Below are 15,460 nucleotides of genomic sequence, written 5' to 3' on the forward strand. Positions count from 1 at the left end.
TATCTTAATGTTATGCCTTTCACAACGAAACAAAACTAAACTATGAATACACCCTCTGTTTTGTTACATCTTTCAACAGCAGGTCAGAGCAATGAATAAAGGTATACAACAAAAATAATGTATTCTATACTTACTCTTGGATCCTGTTTTCCTGTGCACATCCACCATACTGTTGACGGTACATGTAGTAGGCTGTCTGAAGAAACAATGGGTTCAGGCACATAGCTTCAAAACCTGGGGGTAAGGTGATGCATGCAGCACCTTCTTCATCCATCACAGTCCTTATCTATTTCGCTGCAGCATGTACACTCCCTTGCTGTAGGCATCACAGCACACTGGCCACAATGACACCTGTAAACAATACAAACCAGTTCAAATAATAAAGAGCCAATTCAATGACTTCATACCGACCTCAATTATTGGGGCATACTGTACTAACATGTCAAAATAGAAAAGGGGCACCTCTGAAGGGCAATCTACCATTGAAGCTCCTTACAAGTAACATCCCTAGCAAGGAGGGGGTAGCCTCTTCTTAGAATTCTTGCCTCTGTTGGGACAATGCTGCAAAGGAAAATAAAACAGGCCGATGTTGCCTCGTTTCCAACTCTTTCCCACTTCTGAATCCATTCCCTAGATTGAGAAAATCTGGTTATGAAATTAGCTCAAGCGGAAATGACGAAAAGCTGGTGTGAGGTGCCACCTTCTCCCTCCCCCCACCCTTTCCCTGATTTGTGGTAACTTCACTAATTTGCCACTACAACTGCTAGGAAATTAATAATAGACCACCTCTGAATTTGTTGTGCACTCTTCCAATTGGCCCCTTCAATCTACTAACCAAATGAAATATGTCTGTGTGACATGTTCCTGGGGCATGTGCTGCCACAACTTTTAAGGAAAATAGTAACTTCATTAACTTAACTCGACCGCACTTTCATGTTAATTTTGCTGCCCCATCAACAAATTAGCTAAGAGTATGAGCAAAGTTAGGAAACATTTATCGGTTCTAGGCCTAACTAGTGACACAACCATCGAGGTAAATGAATCTGGAGGATTCATGTCAATTGGGTGCGCGTACCATGCATGGAGGGTCATGTGATGTGTTCCAGGGTGGTACCAAACTGATATTTCTCTGTAGCAGTTCGAGAACAGTGTAAGTGACTTCGTGAAAGATTTGCACCAAGACGGATCGGACATGGGAACTAACGGCGTAAGAAGGTACTGGTACTTCAGGCCTACGAAATCGTGCTAATATGCTAACGTTCAACCTTATTCTCTTGAATGAAGGCAGGCCTTCTACATAATAGATCTTACTTATTAATACAGCTCCAGGGGCAAGCTTTGTCTCATATGGCCTAACGTTATTACTACATGCTATAAGTGACTATAGAAATGGGGAAATGTTTAGTTCAGTGCAACCACGGAATTCTCCATGCAACAGAGCCTAATGCTGCTTGACGGGAATATAGCTATCACGTTAGGCTACAGGCACGGTTATTGCTAGGTAACGGGTGTCGTCTGCTGCTCTAAGCACGCATACACATTTACATACTAGTTGGGTGAAATCATCCTGCGTAATGGGGAGAGTAATATATTAGTACCACCCTGGAACACCCTGGCACTTAGTAGGCCTGAGTACAATGTTTGTTGGGAGCCTTTGCTGAGCTGAGCCTTTTATATGCAGGTTTGCAAGAGGACATAGTTGCCACACCTGTATCAAAAGGGCTAGGCATATCACCAGTGCAATTGGCATCAGTTTCATCAGCTGTACAAGCTGTAAAACCGAACCTGTTACCTGTTTTAAAGGTTGTTGCACGCCTACGATACATGCCTTTCCTTCTACCCATTCTTTTAAATAGTATTTCCTATGTCATCCTTTAAAAATAAATAGTTTCCAGTGGCTAATTCACTAGTTTTGTTTGTTAGCAATTATTGAAAGTCTAAGCAGTTGAAAAGCTGTGCACGGACTGATATCTTATAAGATTTACACTGAGAAACTAGTCAATATGATCGACTACAACGATTTGGGAACGTTGTTTGAACAGCGCCCTCACTTCAGATCTGAGCACAGCATACTGTTTTCCTGAGCTTTTTTGGCCCCAAAATCTGCTGAAATTACTTTTAAAAATAGTGCCAAAGTAACAAGTACATTTTTCTCTTTCAACTCAGGGCCACAGCTATGTTCTAAAGTTTACTGGATGCTGGGATTGATGAAGATTTCAGAGGGAAGAAGAGAGGTTGGAAAACAAAGTTTTGTCAAGTTTCCTGTCACACAGGAACATTTCTCCCGCCTGGCGGGTTAAGTAGCACCAAACTGAGTTACTGTGCTTAAAACACATTCTATAAACCATAAAGCACTTTAGACATGCAGTACTCAACATTCATGCTTAAGGATGGCTTTTTATAACACCAGGGAACATGCTAACCAGTGGAGACTTGCCTCTTTAATATTCAGTATTGCACTGTGCATTTGGCCTGTACAATTTGTATGAGGCACAATATGAAGAGACACCAAATAGACAGATATAGAAACAAATTGTCAAAGTTATGTATTTTCTGGTTTTCAAGACTTCTCAAACTGTCATAAAAAGAGGTTTAAAGTAGAGTTTAAAAATTTCAACTTTCACTTAAGGTGGCATACTCCTATTAGCGTCTATATCAATCCGCGGCAAATGTTCTCCTTCAGGAAAAGTACCATTTAGGAGCAGGAGAACAACTTTTTTGCCATGTTATCAATTAGGATGAGCTTTTTGTGGCTTGGATGTTAAAGAGCATGAACGGAAGCACATGTGGTTAAAAAAAATTGGTAAAATTGAGGCAATTTTAGACCAGTTTCGCCCTCCCAGGAGCAGCGGACGAAGATTGTTTACTGCCGAGTAAGAGGTTTGTTGACAAGTGACGAAAAGTTCCGGCTCTCGTAGCAAAAAAATTTCACGGTCATGGTACGGAAAATTGATGGTGCCATGAAAGGCCAACTTGTCAGCTATGCAGTGATGGGTAGCGCTTAGCAAGTAAAACTTCTATCTAGGCTTAGAGAAGGCATTACTTTTGTGATTTAGTGTGTAAGTCAATGGGGATTTTAATGGGCGTATGCTACCTTAAGACTGAACAAGATCAAATATTTGGGAAGTTTTATAACCCATACAATGAGGAAGAAAAAACATTGTATTGAAAAGGGTTCTAGTAATGTAAACTCGGAACTCTACTCGCTGAAAAATGCAAGTGCCTTAAATTTTCCCTTGTTGAGTTACCATTCATACAAACTTTTCATACCGTAACATTGCTAAGCCTGCCCCTCATAGATATGCATGATATCAATTGCAACACACATCAGGACGTGTATAGGCTATCTGCCAATATCATCATACCAAGTTTGACGAAATTCCGACTAATAATAGCCAAGTTGTTGCGATTTGGGCATGTTTACGTTTAACACCATGACCTCATGAATATTCATGATATGAGCACCAAAATCAACTGACAGGGTTCATCTACTCACTATGGGCCACTCACCCACTAAGTATGGTAATGATCGGTCATTCACTTGTTGAGTTATCGTGCATACAAACTTTTCATACCAAAATATTGTTTAGCCAGCCCCCTCATCAATATGCATGATATCAATGGCAACACACATCAGTGTGTGAAGACTATCTACCAATATCATCATACCAAGTTTGACGAAATTACGACTAATAGTAGCCAAGTTATTGCAATTTGGAGTTTTACAGGTTTGACCCGGTGACCTCATTAATATTCATGATATGAGCACCAAAATAAATAGGGTTCATCTAGTCACTATGGGCCACCCATTCACCAAGTATGGTAATGATCGGTCATTCCCTTGTTGAGTTATCGTGTATACAAGCTAAAGCGTCACACACACATTCACGCACACGTTTGTATTACATGTATTCAGACTGAGGACCCCATTGTATTTTCCATTGTTCAAATCCACGTTCCCTAACCTTAACAATACCCCATACAATAGAATTCTTCGGAGGGCGTGGTGATTCTTTAGAAATCACAACCGAGGACCATGCCTATAGAGGCATGTTAGATTGCCACCTCTAGTCAAAGTTTAGTACCTTTTCTTAATGACTAAATGTAAACTTACATTTGCTTCACTACTTACTTCCACTTTACTTTGGGTTACTCCATGAGTTGTTCACAGTGTTGTTGCATCCCTCTCTTGAAGTTAGCTCTGGAGTCATCAGCTGGAAATATGGTGACCACAACAGTGTTGTGGTGGAATCAGCTATTTTGGAAAATCTGCTAAAAGTTTCCCCCATCCTTGCTAGTCACATCCAACTTTAATCCAGATCTCATCAGCGGGAATCAAATATGTCCACTTGAGAAGATTCTAGTCTATTTAAAAGTAAACATAAAAAGTACTTGTTATGGGTCAATTTCAATGAGCAGACATTTAATCATCAGCTCAATTCATAGCTCATAATATTTCCCAAAGTGTCATAACTTATTGCTTTTAATTGTATTAATAGTGGTATTCCAAGAGTAGAAAATTTAGTACGATTCTAGGAGATGTTTTTATTTTCTATTTTTTTATTGTTTGTACTATTATATATAGTGGTATTTCTACAGACTCAAATTTGGTAAGAGTCTGTAATAGGTTTCTTTTAAATTGTTTTGTTTAAATGTTATGCATAGTGATATTCTTACAGCAGTAAATTGGGAAAATACTAAAACTTAATGTCAATGCAAAACACTGTTAAAAATAATATACTAACAGAAGTCAGTGCCGAGAAAAAACATTGAACTCCTCAAATTGCAACAATAAAAACATATTAAAAGACAAACCTCCTTGACTCCCATATTAAAAATTTCCTCTTTAAATATATAATTAATAAATCATATACTAAGAATGATTTAAAATCCCCCTTAAAAAAGCTCATTTTTTTTTTAAACTGGGAGGAGGATTTGGCTCTGGCGGGGGGGGGGGGGGGTAGTTTAGGAACTTTGTGGCTAGAAGTTTTGTGAGTCAAACTCCAGAAGTTTACCTCTGGGAAAAAGTCCAGCTCTGGGAAGGGATTGTTTTGCCTTATCATCATGAAGATATTCTCACAGTACCTGTCTAGTCAATGAAGCTGTTGAAAGACCTTTTCTTTCAAGAAATTCACACTAACCCATGGTGTCTTCTTGATGATTGTACCATCTTCCTCATCTTGGTGCTCTGACATTGTTACTGATAATGTCCTGCATTGACCCGATCACATTCACACTGTTTCAGCTACTTATAACAGAAACACAAGCTCCATTAGTGTTTATCTTTACGGGTGAATTAACCGAGTTTTGTAACTGTTGTTGCAGTTTTATATCCAGTAGTGGGTATGAAGGCAGAAGGCATATTAACTGTAATTGTATGCTCAAGTAGATTTGCCGGTTACTCTTTTTGATAATCTTGTTTATTGCTTTAAACAATTGATTGAGGGTTTTTTGAAAGTATTTTTACTTAACTTAAAGGAGGTGACAAATATGTTATACCATCCTAGAGTTAGGACAGGATATGGTTGCTATGGATACCAGACTTGTCAATCTGTAGTTCAAGTTAAGCTATTGTTATTTGGTGATCAATTGATGTTTTTGGTTCTATGCTTTTTTTAATTAAAGATGACGTTTGCAATACAGTTAGTTATAAAATTCTGAGATTTGTGTAAGATTACATACCATTACGAAATAATCTGTGAGGTGAATTTTCTGAAGTTTCGTTCTTGGGGGACATTTTGTGTACTTTTGACGACCATAGCAGGAAGAACTTATCAACTGCCGGCACTTAACATTGTATTTAGTTATTCATAATCACCACACCTTTAAGATTCCATTTACATTAATAGTCCTCTTGTTTCAGGATTTCAGGATTGTGTGTTACATGTGTATTGGCTCATCCTAGCACAAACGTGAATTTGTATTGTACACACTGGTGCTGTAGTACCTGTATCACAATTCTGTATGTAACCAACTATCACAAGGGAAGAGGCTGTTCACTTGACAAGGTACCTCAATAAAACTGAGACCACATGTGCATTCAAACTATTCCCAAGGGCTCGATACTGTTGTTTGCGACTGAGTTCAGATGGAAAACCTGAAAAGAAAAGAACAATTAAGTCATGAAAATGTTGATGAATGAATTCCCAAAATTTGGTTTCTTCTTCAACACTGAACTAGTACTATGTATATGGAACTTATGCAAACAGGTGTGAAGGATCAATACTATATATATTTCTGAAGTGCGGTGTCTGTTTCTGGTTTTGGAGGAGAATCTAGGGATGGGGTAGGGGATGGAGGTTGGACAGGGGTTGCTGGAAGATTGCTCCTGTTTTGACTAATGCATCCTTTCTAAACAATTTCCATAATACCTCCCAGTATTGTAATACCAGTAACATGGCTTGATAAAGGGATAAAGTGCCCATTTTATGTAAGAAATGGCACGATCTCTTTGAGAATCACATTCAAGTCATGATCTCCATTTCCATCCACTATAACAATGTTGCAATAGTTGAGACGGAGGGGAGAGGAGGGAGAGGCAGTTCTGAATATTGAGCTACACTAATGAAGGCATATTGAAAATTAAACAATTGATAAAAGTGAAAACAGAGACAAAGAGCCAGAAGCGTAATAAAGTGTAACCTAGGTGCAACCAGGATGCAACCTTGGTGAAACCTTAGTATCACCTAGGTGCGACGGAGGTGCAAACTTGGTACCTCTTTCATGGATTAATGAATCGCTAATCTGGCAAAACTAGTTTACATTAAGATCAACCAACAATATCTCCAGTTAAGAAGATAATCAGATAGGGTTTTTAACAAGAAGTGGAGTATATTTTGCTCTGATTCCCTATTTGTGTCACACTGTATGTCAGTCACCATAATACGCCCTTAAGTATGGACAATCCTGTTTGGTTTATCTTATGTCACCAAACTACCTAAATGCCAGTTCCTATAATGTGCGATTTACTCCTGATCTTTCCAACCTGTGTTGCTTTGACTCACGAAATGTTACCTCACAAAAACAACAGAAAATAAACTATTAAATGGATTGATGAGGCAACAATGTATTGATCACAACGTTTTACTTGGTGACCCACATGGTCATCTTTGTGATGTTGGGACAGCTGTCATTGCCTGAGGAAGGGGTCTATGAAGAGGGAGCATCCCCGTCCACTTAATTTTGAGGGGACCCTTCCAAAACTGTGTGGCAACCCTACAAAGAGTCTGGACCCCCCCCCTCCCACCCCACCTTGATTTACCAGGGTTGTATACTATTAAAGCACACTCACATATCTGCCCATGTAATAGGTGCACTTTTAATGTTGGTGAAATGATCTGTTTAAAGATATGAGGCTCATTACAGCGTCATGACTACATAGTCTAGCAAACTGACCGTAAGGCCAGTACCCGAGATGCACTCAATAGGGAACGTAAGACTTTAATGGCCTGGAATAATATGTCAACAATGCATCTTTGTCTTTTGCAAAAAAACAAAATGGCATTGGCTATAACAACATGGTCCTCAGTGGTTTATGAAGTTAAATGAAAATGTATTCTTGGAATGACATTGTTTTGTCCTCCATGTGTACCAGCAAACAGGTGACCCAGTGTTCATCTCTTTGTGAATGAACTCATTCTCTGGGAGTAAGTTGTTTACACCTGGTGTCTTAGTGGTTATTGAGCAATGTTGATGTTTTCCGGTAATGAGTAAGCCAATCAGCTGGTTCATTTATCTCCTTATTTGGGCTGGGCAGGAATTTGTATTGTTTAAGGGTACTTTCCCTGGCTCTATAAGAAGTCCAGTTTAACCAGTTATCTGTGCCACTCACTTGACGCCGATAGGATGTCGGAGACAGCACCACTATACAGGTACGAACCACTTTATATTTTCCAGAAGTAGCCTTCTTGGATAAATATTGTTCAGTTACTCTGTGATGGCTCAAAGTAAATTAAGCACAAAACATCTCTGTGTGCTTAATTTACAGTCATACCATAGATAGCTATTGTTTACAATCCATGGTGTAATTTAGCAACTATGTGTTCCATTGATAATGACATATACAGTAGCCAATGTTGAGTATTTCTGTACTGTGTACTCTATAGGTAACACTATGACTATATGCTACCTGTATATTATAATTTATCATTTTGTGGTATCCTTATTAGCTGATCCCTTATTAGCTGATATATGTTCTTTAGCTTCCCTTGGTGACAGTTCTTGTCAGAGGTTGACCCTAAATAGTTTTGCTACCGTTTGGTGGTACGTATGCTATATTTATGAGAGACTTGTCATATAGGGTATATATATGGTGTTATATTATTTTAGCATTTAGTTGTCTACATGCTAGTAATTAGGTTCTAAGGGCAATTAGCACTTGACTGAGACTTACTGCATGGTGTCCATCATTGACTGCCACGTCGGCTAGATGTGAGCTTTATTACTTATGATATTTACTGGAAACATATTTCTTAATGATTCGAGTGTACTTATTGTAGATTTACCTGTCTGTGTTTAGTGTTGGGCCCATTGTATGATTATATTGCTATGTAAGTTAGGCCACTCACTTGACAGCCCTCAGCCATCAATATGATGTCGGAGACATCACCATTACAAATCACTTCATAATTTCTATACAGGTTCTTCGGGTTTGGGTCGGCATGACTCACGTCCTGGTCGTAAGATGCCCCTCCCCACCAGGCAATGATGTGCCCTGATCGGACAGAGGGCCCAGCGGGTCTAGAAAGGGAGTGAATCCCTACCTCCTACCAGTGTCACCACCCAGATAAAGATGAGATTGATTGTTTTAATTGTTTAATATTTCAACAGACTAGGAATCGTCTGTCGTTCTTTATTACTTTACCTTTTTTCTCTTTCTGTCTTTAACTTATGAATATATAGATGACATAGCCACATATGCATGTGTTTACATTGAAACCAACTAGTTGCTGGAGCATTACTACCACTCCACTTTGAACTTTGCAATCTCACGTTCAAGATTTTGCCTAAATCCTACCTGAACATAACTTCAGTTTAACAGATATGACTTTTTACTTACTAAATTCTTTTGGAAAACAGTGAAAGTTGGCAACTTCCCTCGGTGTGAAATATCTCAATCCGAGATGTTGGAGGCGAAGCAAGGTCACATTCGAGTCAAGTCGGTCTTCAAACGCCCATTGTTTCTAGAAAGTAAAAGTCCCTAATCAAAATCAAATAAAGTCACATGATCAAACATGCAGATCAAACTTGAAACTAAGGGAGTGAACACCAATCACATGACTTCAGATTGGTCATGTGATTAATTTAAATGTATAGCACAGTAACATCAAAGTGTGCTTACAAATACTGTAACTGCCTCACCATATACCATCATGATGCCACAGTGTTACTGTTCACAGTATTACAGAGAGAGTTACAGTAAAGCTGTTTGTCTGTTATGAGTTTTGACTGTGTCCCATTGTTCCCATACCTCTACAAACATTTTGCCCAGCATCACTTGTTTACACCACATTAGAAAACAATTCACAGATTTAATCTTTTTCTAATTTATCTCCTTGTCTAATCAGCAGGAAACAATCAAGAGAAAACTTCATGTTTTGTGAATATCATTGGAAGAAATTCTCAAACTGTACAATTTACTCTATGTACAAAATAGAGCTGTAGAGTTACACATCTGTGCACTGGTTTACCTATCAATAGCAGTTTATTATGTAATACAAAATAGAGCTGTATTTATACATATGTGCACTGGTTTACCTGTCAATAGCAATGTACTATGTAATACTGCCCTCATTACTCCTTCAAAAAGGTCTGACATGAGGGTGTTGTGGGGGGGGGGGGGACTGGGGAGAAAGCTTCAGACCCAGTTCTGTGGGTGATATGGGCTGCATGGACTTGCTTTGTCTAATAGAGTAGCTTACTATCCATAAATGGAGCACTGACATGGATATCAATGCCCCTACCTGCATCTGTTCAAAACGATTTTTCTGAATCTATGAGAAAATCTGTAAGGTGTTGATCAAGTTGGTCAGATAAAGGTAAAGATGGCCATTACCGAAGAAGATCCCCCACCCCCTCTTTCCTTAGGTTCCACAATGTCTTTCAAAAGTGTCCAAAGTGTGTCAATTATGCTGACCACAATGAAATTGTTGGAATGTTACCAGAAAAAGAGAGATTTTACTTGAATTTGGGAGGTTTTTTGTTTGTTAATTATCAAGGTTATGACGCCAATCTGCAGGTATTGTTTCAGAATCTCCAGGCAATGTAGGTATGTTGGAGACAGTTGGGGGCGCTGTTGGTATGGCAATCTGTATCCTACTGAGTCACTAATGAATTGTGTGCAGTACTTACCGTTAGTGAGTTGTTACGTTGAAGAAAAGAACCTGTTCCTTCCACATAGTGTCCATACCTACAGAGAATAAAAAAACATATCAAATCAATATGACGAAATAACAATGTGTGCAATGTGATGAAATTATAAAAGGTTGATATTGAATAAATACTGAAATAGTAAGGAACCATGGTGCATCTCCCTCTTTCATGTAATTGTAAGATTTTGATGTTTTACTTGCTACTGAAATCACCTGAGAAGACAAGTTGTTTTGCCCAGTAAAGAATGTTGTTGTGTCCTCTACCCTCCTACCCTTCTTGCAGAGAAACTTGTCTTGTGACTTTTGCAACTTATATTCATCCGCAGTTTAGTTTCCAGTGTATTATCATAGGATAGCTTATATTCATCTGCAGTTTAGTTTACAGTGTATTATTCATAGGATAACTTATATTCATCCGCAGTTTAGTTTACAGTGTATTATTCATAGGATAACTTATATTCATCCGCAGTTTAGTTTACAGTGTATTATTCATAGGATAACTTATATTCATCCGCAGGTGGGTTTACAGTGTATATTATTCACAGGCTAATGCACGCTCAACCGATGATGAAAGGACGGTCAGATTAGAGAATTTTTAATACTGAATAGGCTTGGTCAAACTGTTGGCCAAACAAAAGCAGTGGTCAGCTATATACTGTGTATGAGCTAATGAACCAGTTCCTAGGCATGTTGGCCATACTCAAGGAATAAAGATATATCACAATGGGCAGTCACCGTTACTTAATGAACCTGTTGTTTGACATGAACTAAATATGAAGACATTTACACATGAAAAATGATACTCCTCCAAACTCACGCCTTCGTAAAACAGCAAGTTCTTTCATCTTCCTCTCGAACGATATCCATCACTCGTCCAAATCTTAACAATGTCTTATCTGGAACGTCAAAGTCTTCAAAACTTTCTTGTGAAAGTGCCTCTAAATATTCCTTGATATTTCTCTCTTTAGGTGATATCTTATCTTCTGTTTTGATACCTATGTCCCTCTGAGATTCTAGATTTGACATACTCATTGATTCTGAAGTATTTTGGATATCTGCTTCAGGTTCACTCGTAGCATCGATATCACTTGTATCTGTCCTTCCTGGTGTACTTTCAACTTCTTGCAAATTATTCTTATCTTGGTTACTATGGCAACAGACATTTTCTGACAGAATCTGGTGATTGAGTAAAGTCTTTTCTTCATTTGTCAAAGTCGTTTCCTTGAATATCAGAGGTTGATGTTTAGCGAGTAAAAAGTAACGAAGTCTTTGATTGGGAACTCCTAAATCTGTCGGCGAAAGTAAGAATTCCTGCAAAGAGAAATGGAATATGACCCAAGACACATAATCAGTAGTATTATCACATTAGGTAGATCAATACCAGGGTGTACAGTAGGCTCAAAATCACAGGGATCTATCATATTAAGGATGAGATCTTATGTCATACTCAGCTGGTACCTGAGATGTCACAAATTACAAAATACACCCAAAATTAAAGTCTTATGTCATACTCAGCTGGTACCTGAGATGTCACAAAAAAAGCCAAAATGAAATAAATTTTATATCATACTCAGCTGGTACCTGAGATGTCACAAAATACACCCAAACTTAAATATAATTTATTTCATACTCAGCTGGTACCAGAGCTGTCACAAAATACACCCAAACTTAAATGCCTTATGTCGTACTCAGCTGGTACCTGAGATGTCACAAAATACATCCAAAATGAAATATATTTTATGCCATACTCAGCTGGTACCAGAGATGTCACAAAATACACCCAAAATGAAATACATTTTATGCCATACTCAGCTGGTACCAGAGATGTCACAAAATACAAAATACACCCAACTTAAATGCCTTATGCTGTCCTCAGTGGGTACAGGTACCTGAGATGTCACAAAATACACACAAAATGAAATATATTTTATGCCATACTCAGCTGGTACCAGAGATGTCACAAAATACATCCAAACTTAAATGTCTTATGCCATACTCAGCTGGTACCAGAGATGTCACAAAATACACCCAAAATGAAATACATTTTATGCCATACTCAACTGGTACCAGAGATGTCACAAAATACAAAATACACCCAACTTAAATGCCTTATGCTGTCCTCAGCTGGTACCTGAGATGTCACAAAATACACACAAAATGAAATATTTTATTTCATACTCAGCTGGTACCAGAGATATCACAATTTACAAAATACACCCAAAATTGTTGACAAACATGATAGGCACATGTTTGTAGCTGTTCAGTAACTTTTGATATCATGCATTACACAGCATATCCAACATTATCAAGAAAACCAACACAAATTGATGGGAATAAGTAGGTAAAAATAGGATCGTTTAATTATAGGATGGCTGAAGAGCCATCACGAAAGTAAAGAGATTTACCTTGTATGAAAAATTACACTTCTTTAAAACATCAATCAACTCATTTCTAAGAGAAAAAAATAAGAGATTAGATTATTTTCTGTATGTGACTCCTCCAGGCATTTTGATTCTCACATTTTGTCCTGTCTAATGCAGAATGGTCAAATTGCAATAATATTTACCTAGAAATCTTTCTCCACACGAATCTTAATATTTTTCATAAAAGCTATAAATTCCATAACTGCTACACAAGATTTGAACAATAAATTATTCTTGAACTGATGATACTTTATTTAGAGACATGATTATGATTGCAGGAACAAACTTCACTACTTCAACGCCCCCCCCCCCCCCAAAAAAAAAAATATTTGAAATTGTAAACATTGTCAAATTGTAGAAGTCAAATGGTGCATAATGAGGCATTATTAGAAGTATTACAGAGTGCATAACTGCATTCCTTTAATTATTAATTATTTAAATTATTAAAGCACGTTTCAAGCCAGGTAAAACACTGTTTAATAGAAAACTGCTCCACCGACTTTACAATCACTTGAGGTCAATGTTTGCTTGTCCTGGAAATTGTCTGATTTGAGAACCAATCTTGTTTAACACTGTTTGTGCAGAGAGCTAGGTCATTGACACAAGAATACAGTGTGAATCCCAACTTGTGTTTAAAGAATTGACACCTGAGGGAATCATATCCATAACATATAGGAGACCCATAGGCCAATATACGGGCATGATACTAAGAGGCAACATAACCCCTTATATTGGCTCATGGGGATAACCCGATTTATTAAAGCTTAAACCTTGCATTGGGTGTCTATCCAATCAACACTTAACACTCATGTTGGATTTGCTAAATATACTTTGAAATTCACTTACCTGGAACAAATAATTACTTTCACTTAATAATACTCAAAGGTAAGGGACAACAGTCTTGTAGGAAAACTAACTTTATTGAAAACGAGGCAAAAAACAAAACAAAAGCTCAATTATTTCTAATTTCGACTCCCACCTGGTATCAGAACTTTCAAATCCTTTCACATTTTCTACGAGAATGTATCCAGGCTTCTTGGTCAATCTGGAAAAGAGATACATGGAGGAATAATGAATTCTCATATTTATGATATTATTTAGGAAGAAACAAAATAATTAAGAGTGCACAAATTGGACCTGGTGACACAATTACCTCGCGCCTGACCAACGATCTACACACCCCTGAATGTAACAGATTTAAGCAACTAGTCTAAGATATGTAAGAAACTGGTTGCTTGTGAGGTGGGGGGTAGGGTGGGGGAGGGGGCCTTTTTGAGGGTGCTGCTTTTTTATCTAGTATGCAAAGGTGTAAAGTTCACCTGCTTTATCTTTATCCTTCTTTGCAATTGTCTACTTTGCACATTCCTCAACAACTTGCTTGGGACTCTCCCAGTAATCTTCAGTTCACTAGAAACTTCAGCCTTCGTAGCTTGCTTACTTCGTAACTTTGAACTCTCAGTTTTCATGTACCTGTACACTATCTCACTCAGGATTTTCAGCCTTCCTCAGTAACTCACTTGGAACTCTTGGCATTCCTGAATAAATCTATCCTCCTAAGTAACTGAATGGACTCTTAGTCATTTTATGTAATAGACTGAAGAATTACCAGAAATCCCCTCATCATCACCTCCTACAGTAATAACTCACTACATAATATGAGTATCTGTAAATTAATCAGGTTTTTCTGCTCCCTTTAGTGACCCACCTGAGATCTCTGAAGTCAATAACATTCCTGAGCAATCCAGTGACAATCTAAACCCTTTAAAATATCTACATCAGAACTCTCAACTTTTCAAAGTTACCCACTCTAGACTTTCAACAGCACATTTTGAAACAGTTATTGGTGTAAACAACAACAACTACTGTTGATAGATTAGATTAAAGTAAACAGAGGCCCTGGAATGGAGAAGAAAACAAGAGAAATTTTAGAATAAATCTTGGTATCATTAAAAGGTTTAAAAGGACCGTAAAATAACTTACTGAGGTAAGGTTTGGAGTAGATAAAGAAAACTGGATGTCCTTGGGTCACTTTTATCTCCTTTAAGACCAACCCTGACATATGAAATAAACAAAACAGCTAGTTAAAAGTAAATATATTGTAATGTTTCTGGACAGGAACTTGTTACTTCTTTATTACGATACTTATTATTCCTGTAAGAGTGTGCTCAAGTTAAACTACACTGCTTAAAAGATCTTTCAAAATGTTACAATGTTACTCCATTCATGAAATGTTGTGATTTTGTACATACCAAATCATTTACCTCGGCCTAAGTATAAGACACCAATGTGGTTCTCACCATGGTCTGAATTCACAAAATTTTGAAAATTTTCAGGAACGGTTGTGTCCCACTATTGGTATTATACTTTTCCATTACTGTACTTAGGTACAGTGACACATGCTAACAGGATAAATTATATTTCCTTAACCGGTTAAGGTCACCAAACTGACAATTTAAATAGATACTTTGTAATTGGGTTATGACCTTCCATTACTCCAGTCATGTTCTACTGTATATTGGTTATTTCCTTTTACTTCGTTTTAATCCACTAACCATTCTAATTACAGTTGGGATAGTTTCCTGATGCTAAAACCTCTCTAAACTGTCCTCCCATATCATACTTCAAAGCACTCGTATTAACAGTACAAGCAGTTCCTAACCTTTATCT

At 37.7% G+C, this 15,460-nt stretch overlaps 2 protein-coding genes across 8 annotated transcripts in view; both read right to left on the reverse strand.

The window, feature by feature from the left end:
• Positions 1–15,460, reverse strand: part of LOC139982191 (uncharacterized) — a 297,534-nt gene that overhangs the window by 54,846 nt on the left and 227,228 nt on the right. The gene's annotated exons all lie outside the window — the stretch shown is intronic.
• The window catches only part of LOC139982193 (tRNA (cytosine(38)-C(5))-methyltransferase-like), a 76,372-nt gene that overhangs the window by 2,083 nt on the left and 58,829 nt on the right, over positions 1–15,460 (reverse strand). For 2 of the 7 annotated variants that reach the window (XM_071994784.1, XM_071994791.1), the window contains exons 4-12: positions 14,774–14,845; positions 13,773–13,838; positions 12,776–12,821; positions 11,188–11,681; positions 10,351–10,408; positions 9,059–9,182; positions 6,013–6,097; positions 4,133–4,365; positions 135–351 (exon numbers count right to left, since the gene is read on the reverse strand). In XM_071994784.1, the coding sequence (XP_071850885.1) occupies positions 4,326–4,365; positions 6,013–6,097; positions 9,059–9,182; positions 10,351–10,408; positions 11,188–11,681; positions 12,776–12,821; positions 13,773–13,838; positions 14,774–14,845 (985 nt within the window). In that variant the 3' untranslated portion in view covers positions 135–351; positions 4,133–4,325. Of the gene's footprint in view, positions 1–134; positions 352–4,114; positions 4,366–5,085; positions 6,098–9,058; positions 9,200–10,350; positions 10,409–11,187; positions 11,682–12,775; positions 12,822–13,772; positions 13,839–14,773; positions 14,846–15,460 lie in introns of those variants that run through there. The other 5 variants (XM_071994785.1, XM_071994786.1, XM_071994787.1 and 2 more) reach the window with 5 other exon arrangements.

The sequence above is a fragment of the Apostichopus japonicus genome, chromosome 16, assembly GCF_037975245.1.
Source record: "Apostichopus japonicus isolate 1M-3 chromosome 16, ASM3797524v1, whole genome shotgun sequence".
Taxonomy (NCBI): Eukaryota; Metazoa; Echinodermata; class Holothuroidea; order Aspidochirotida; family Stichopodidae; genus Apostichopus; species Apostichopus japonicus.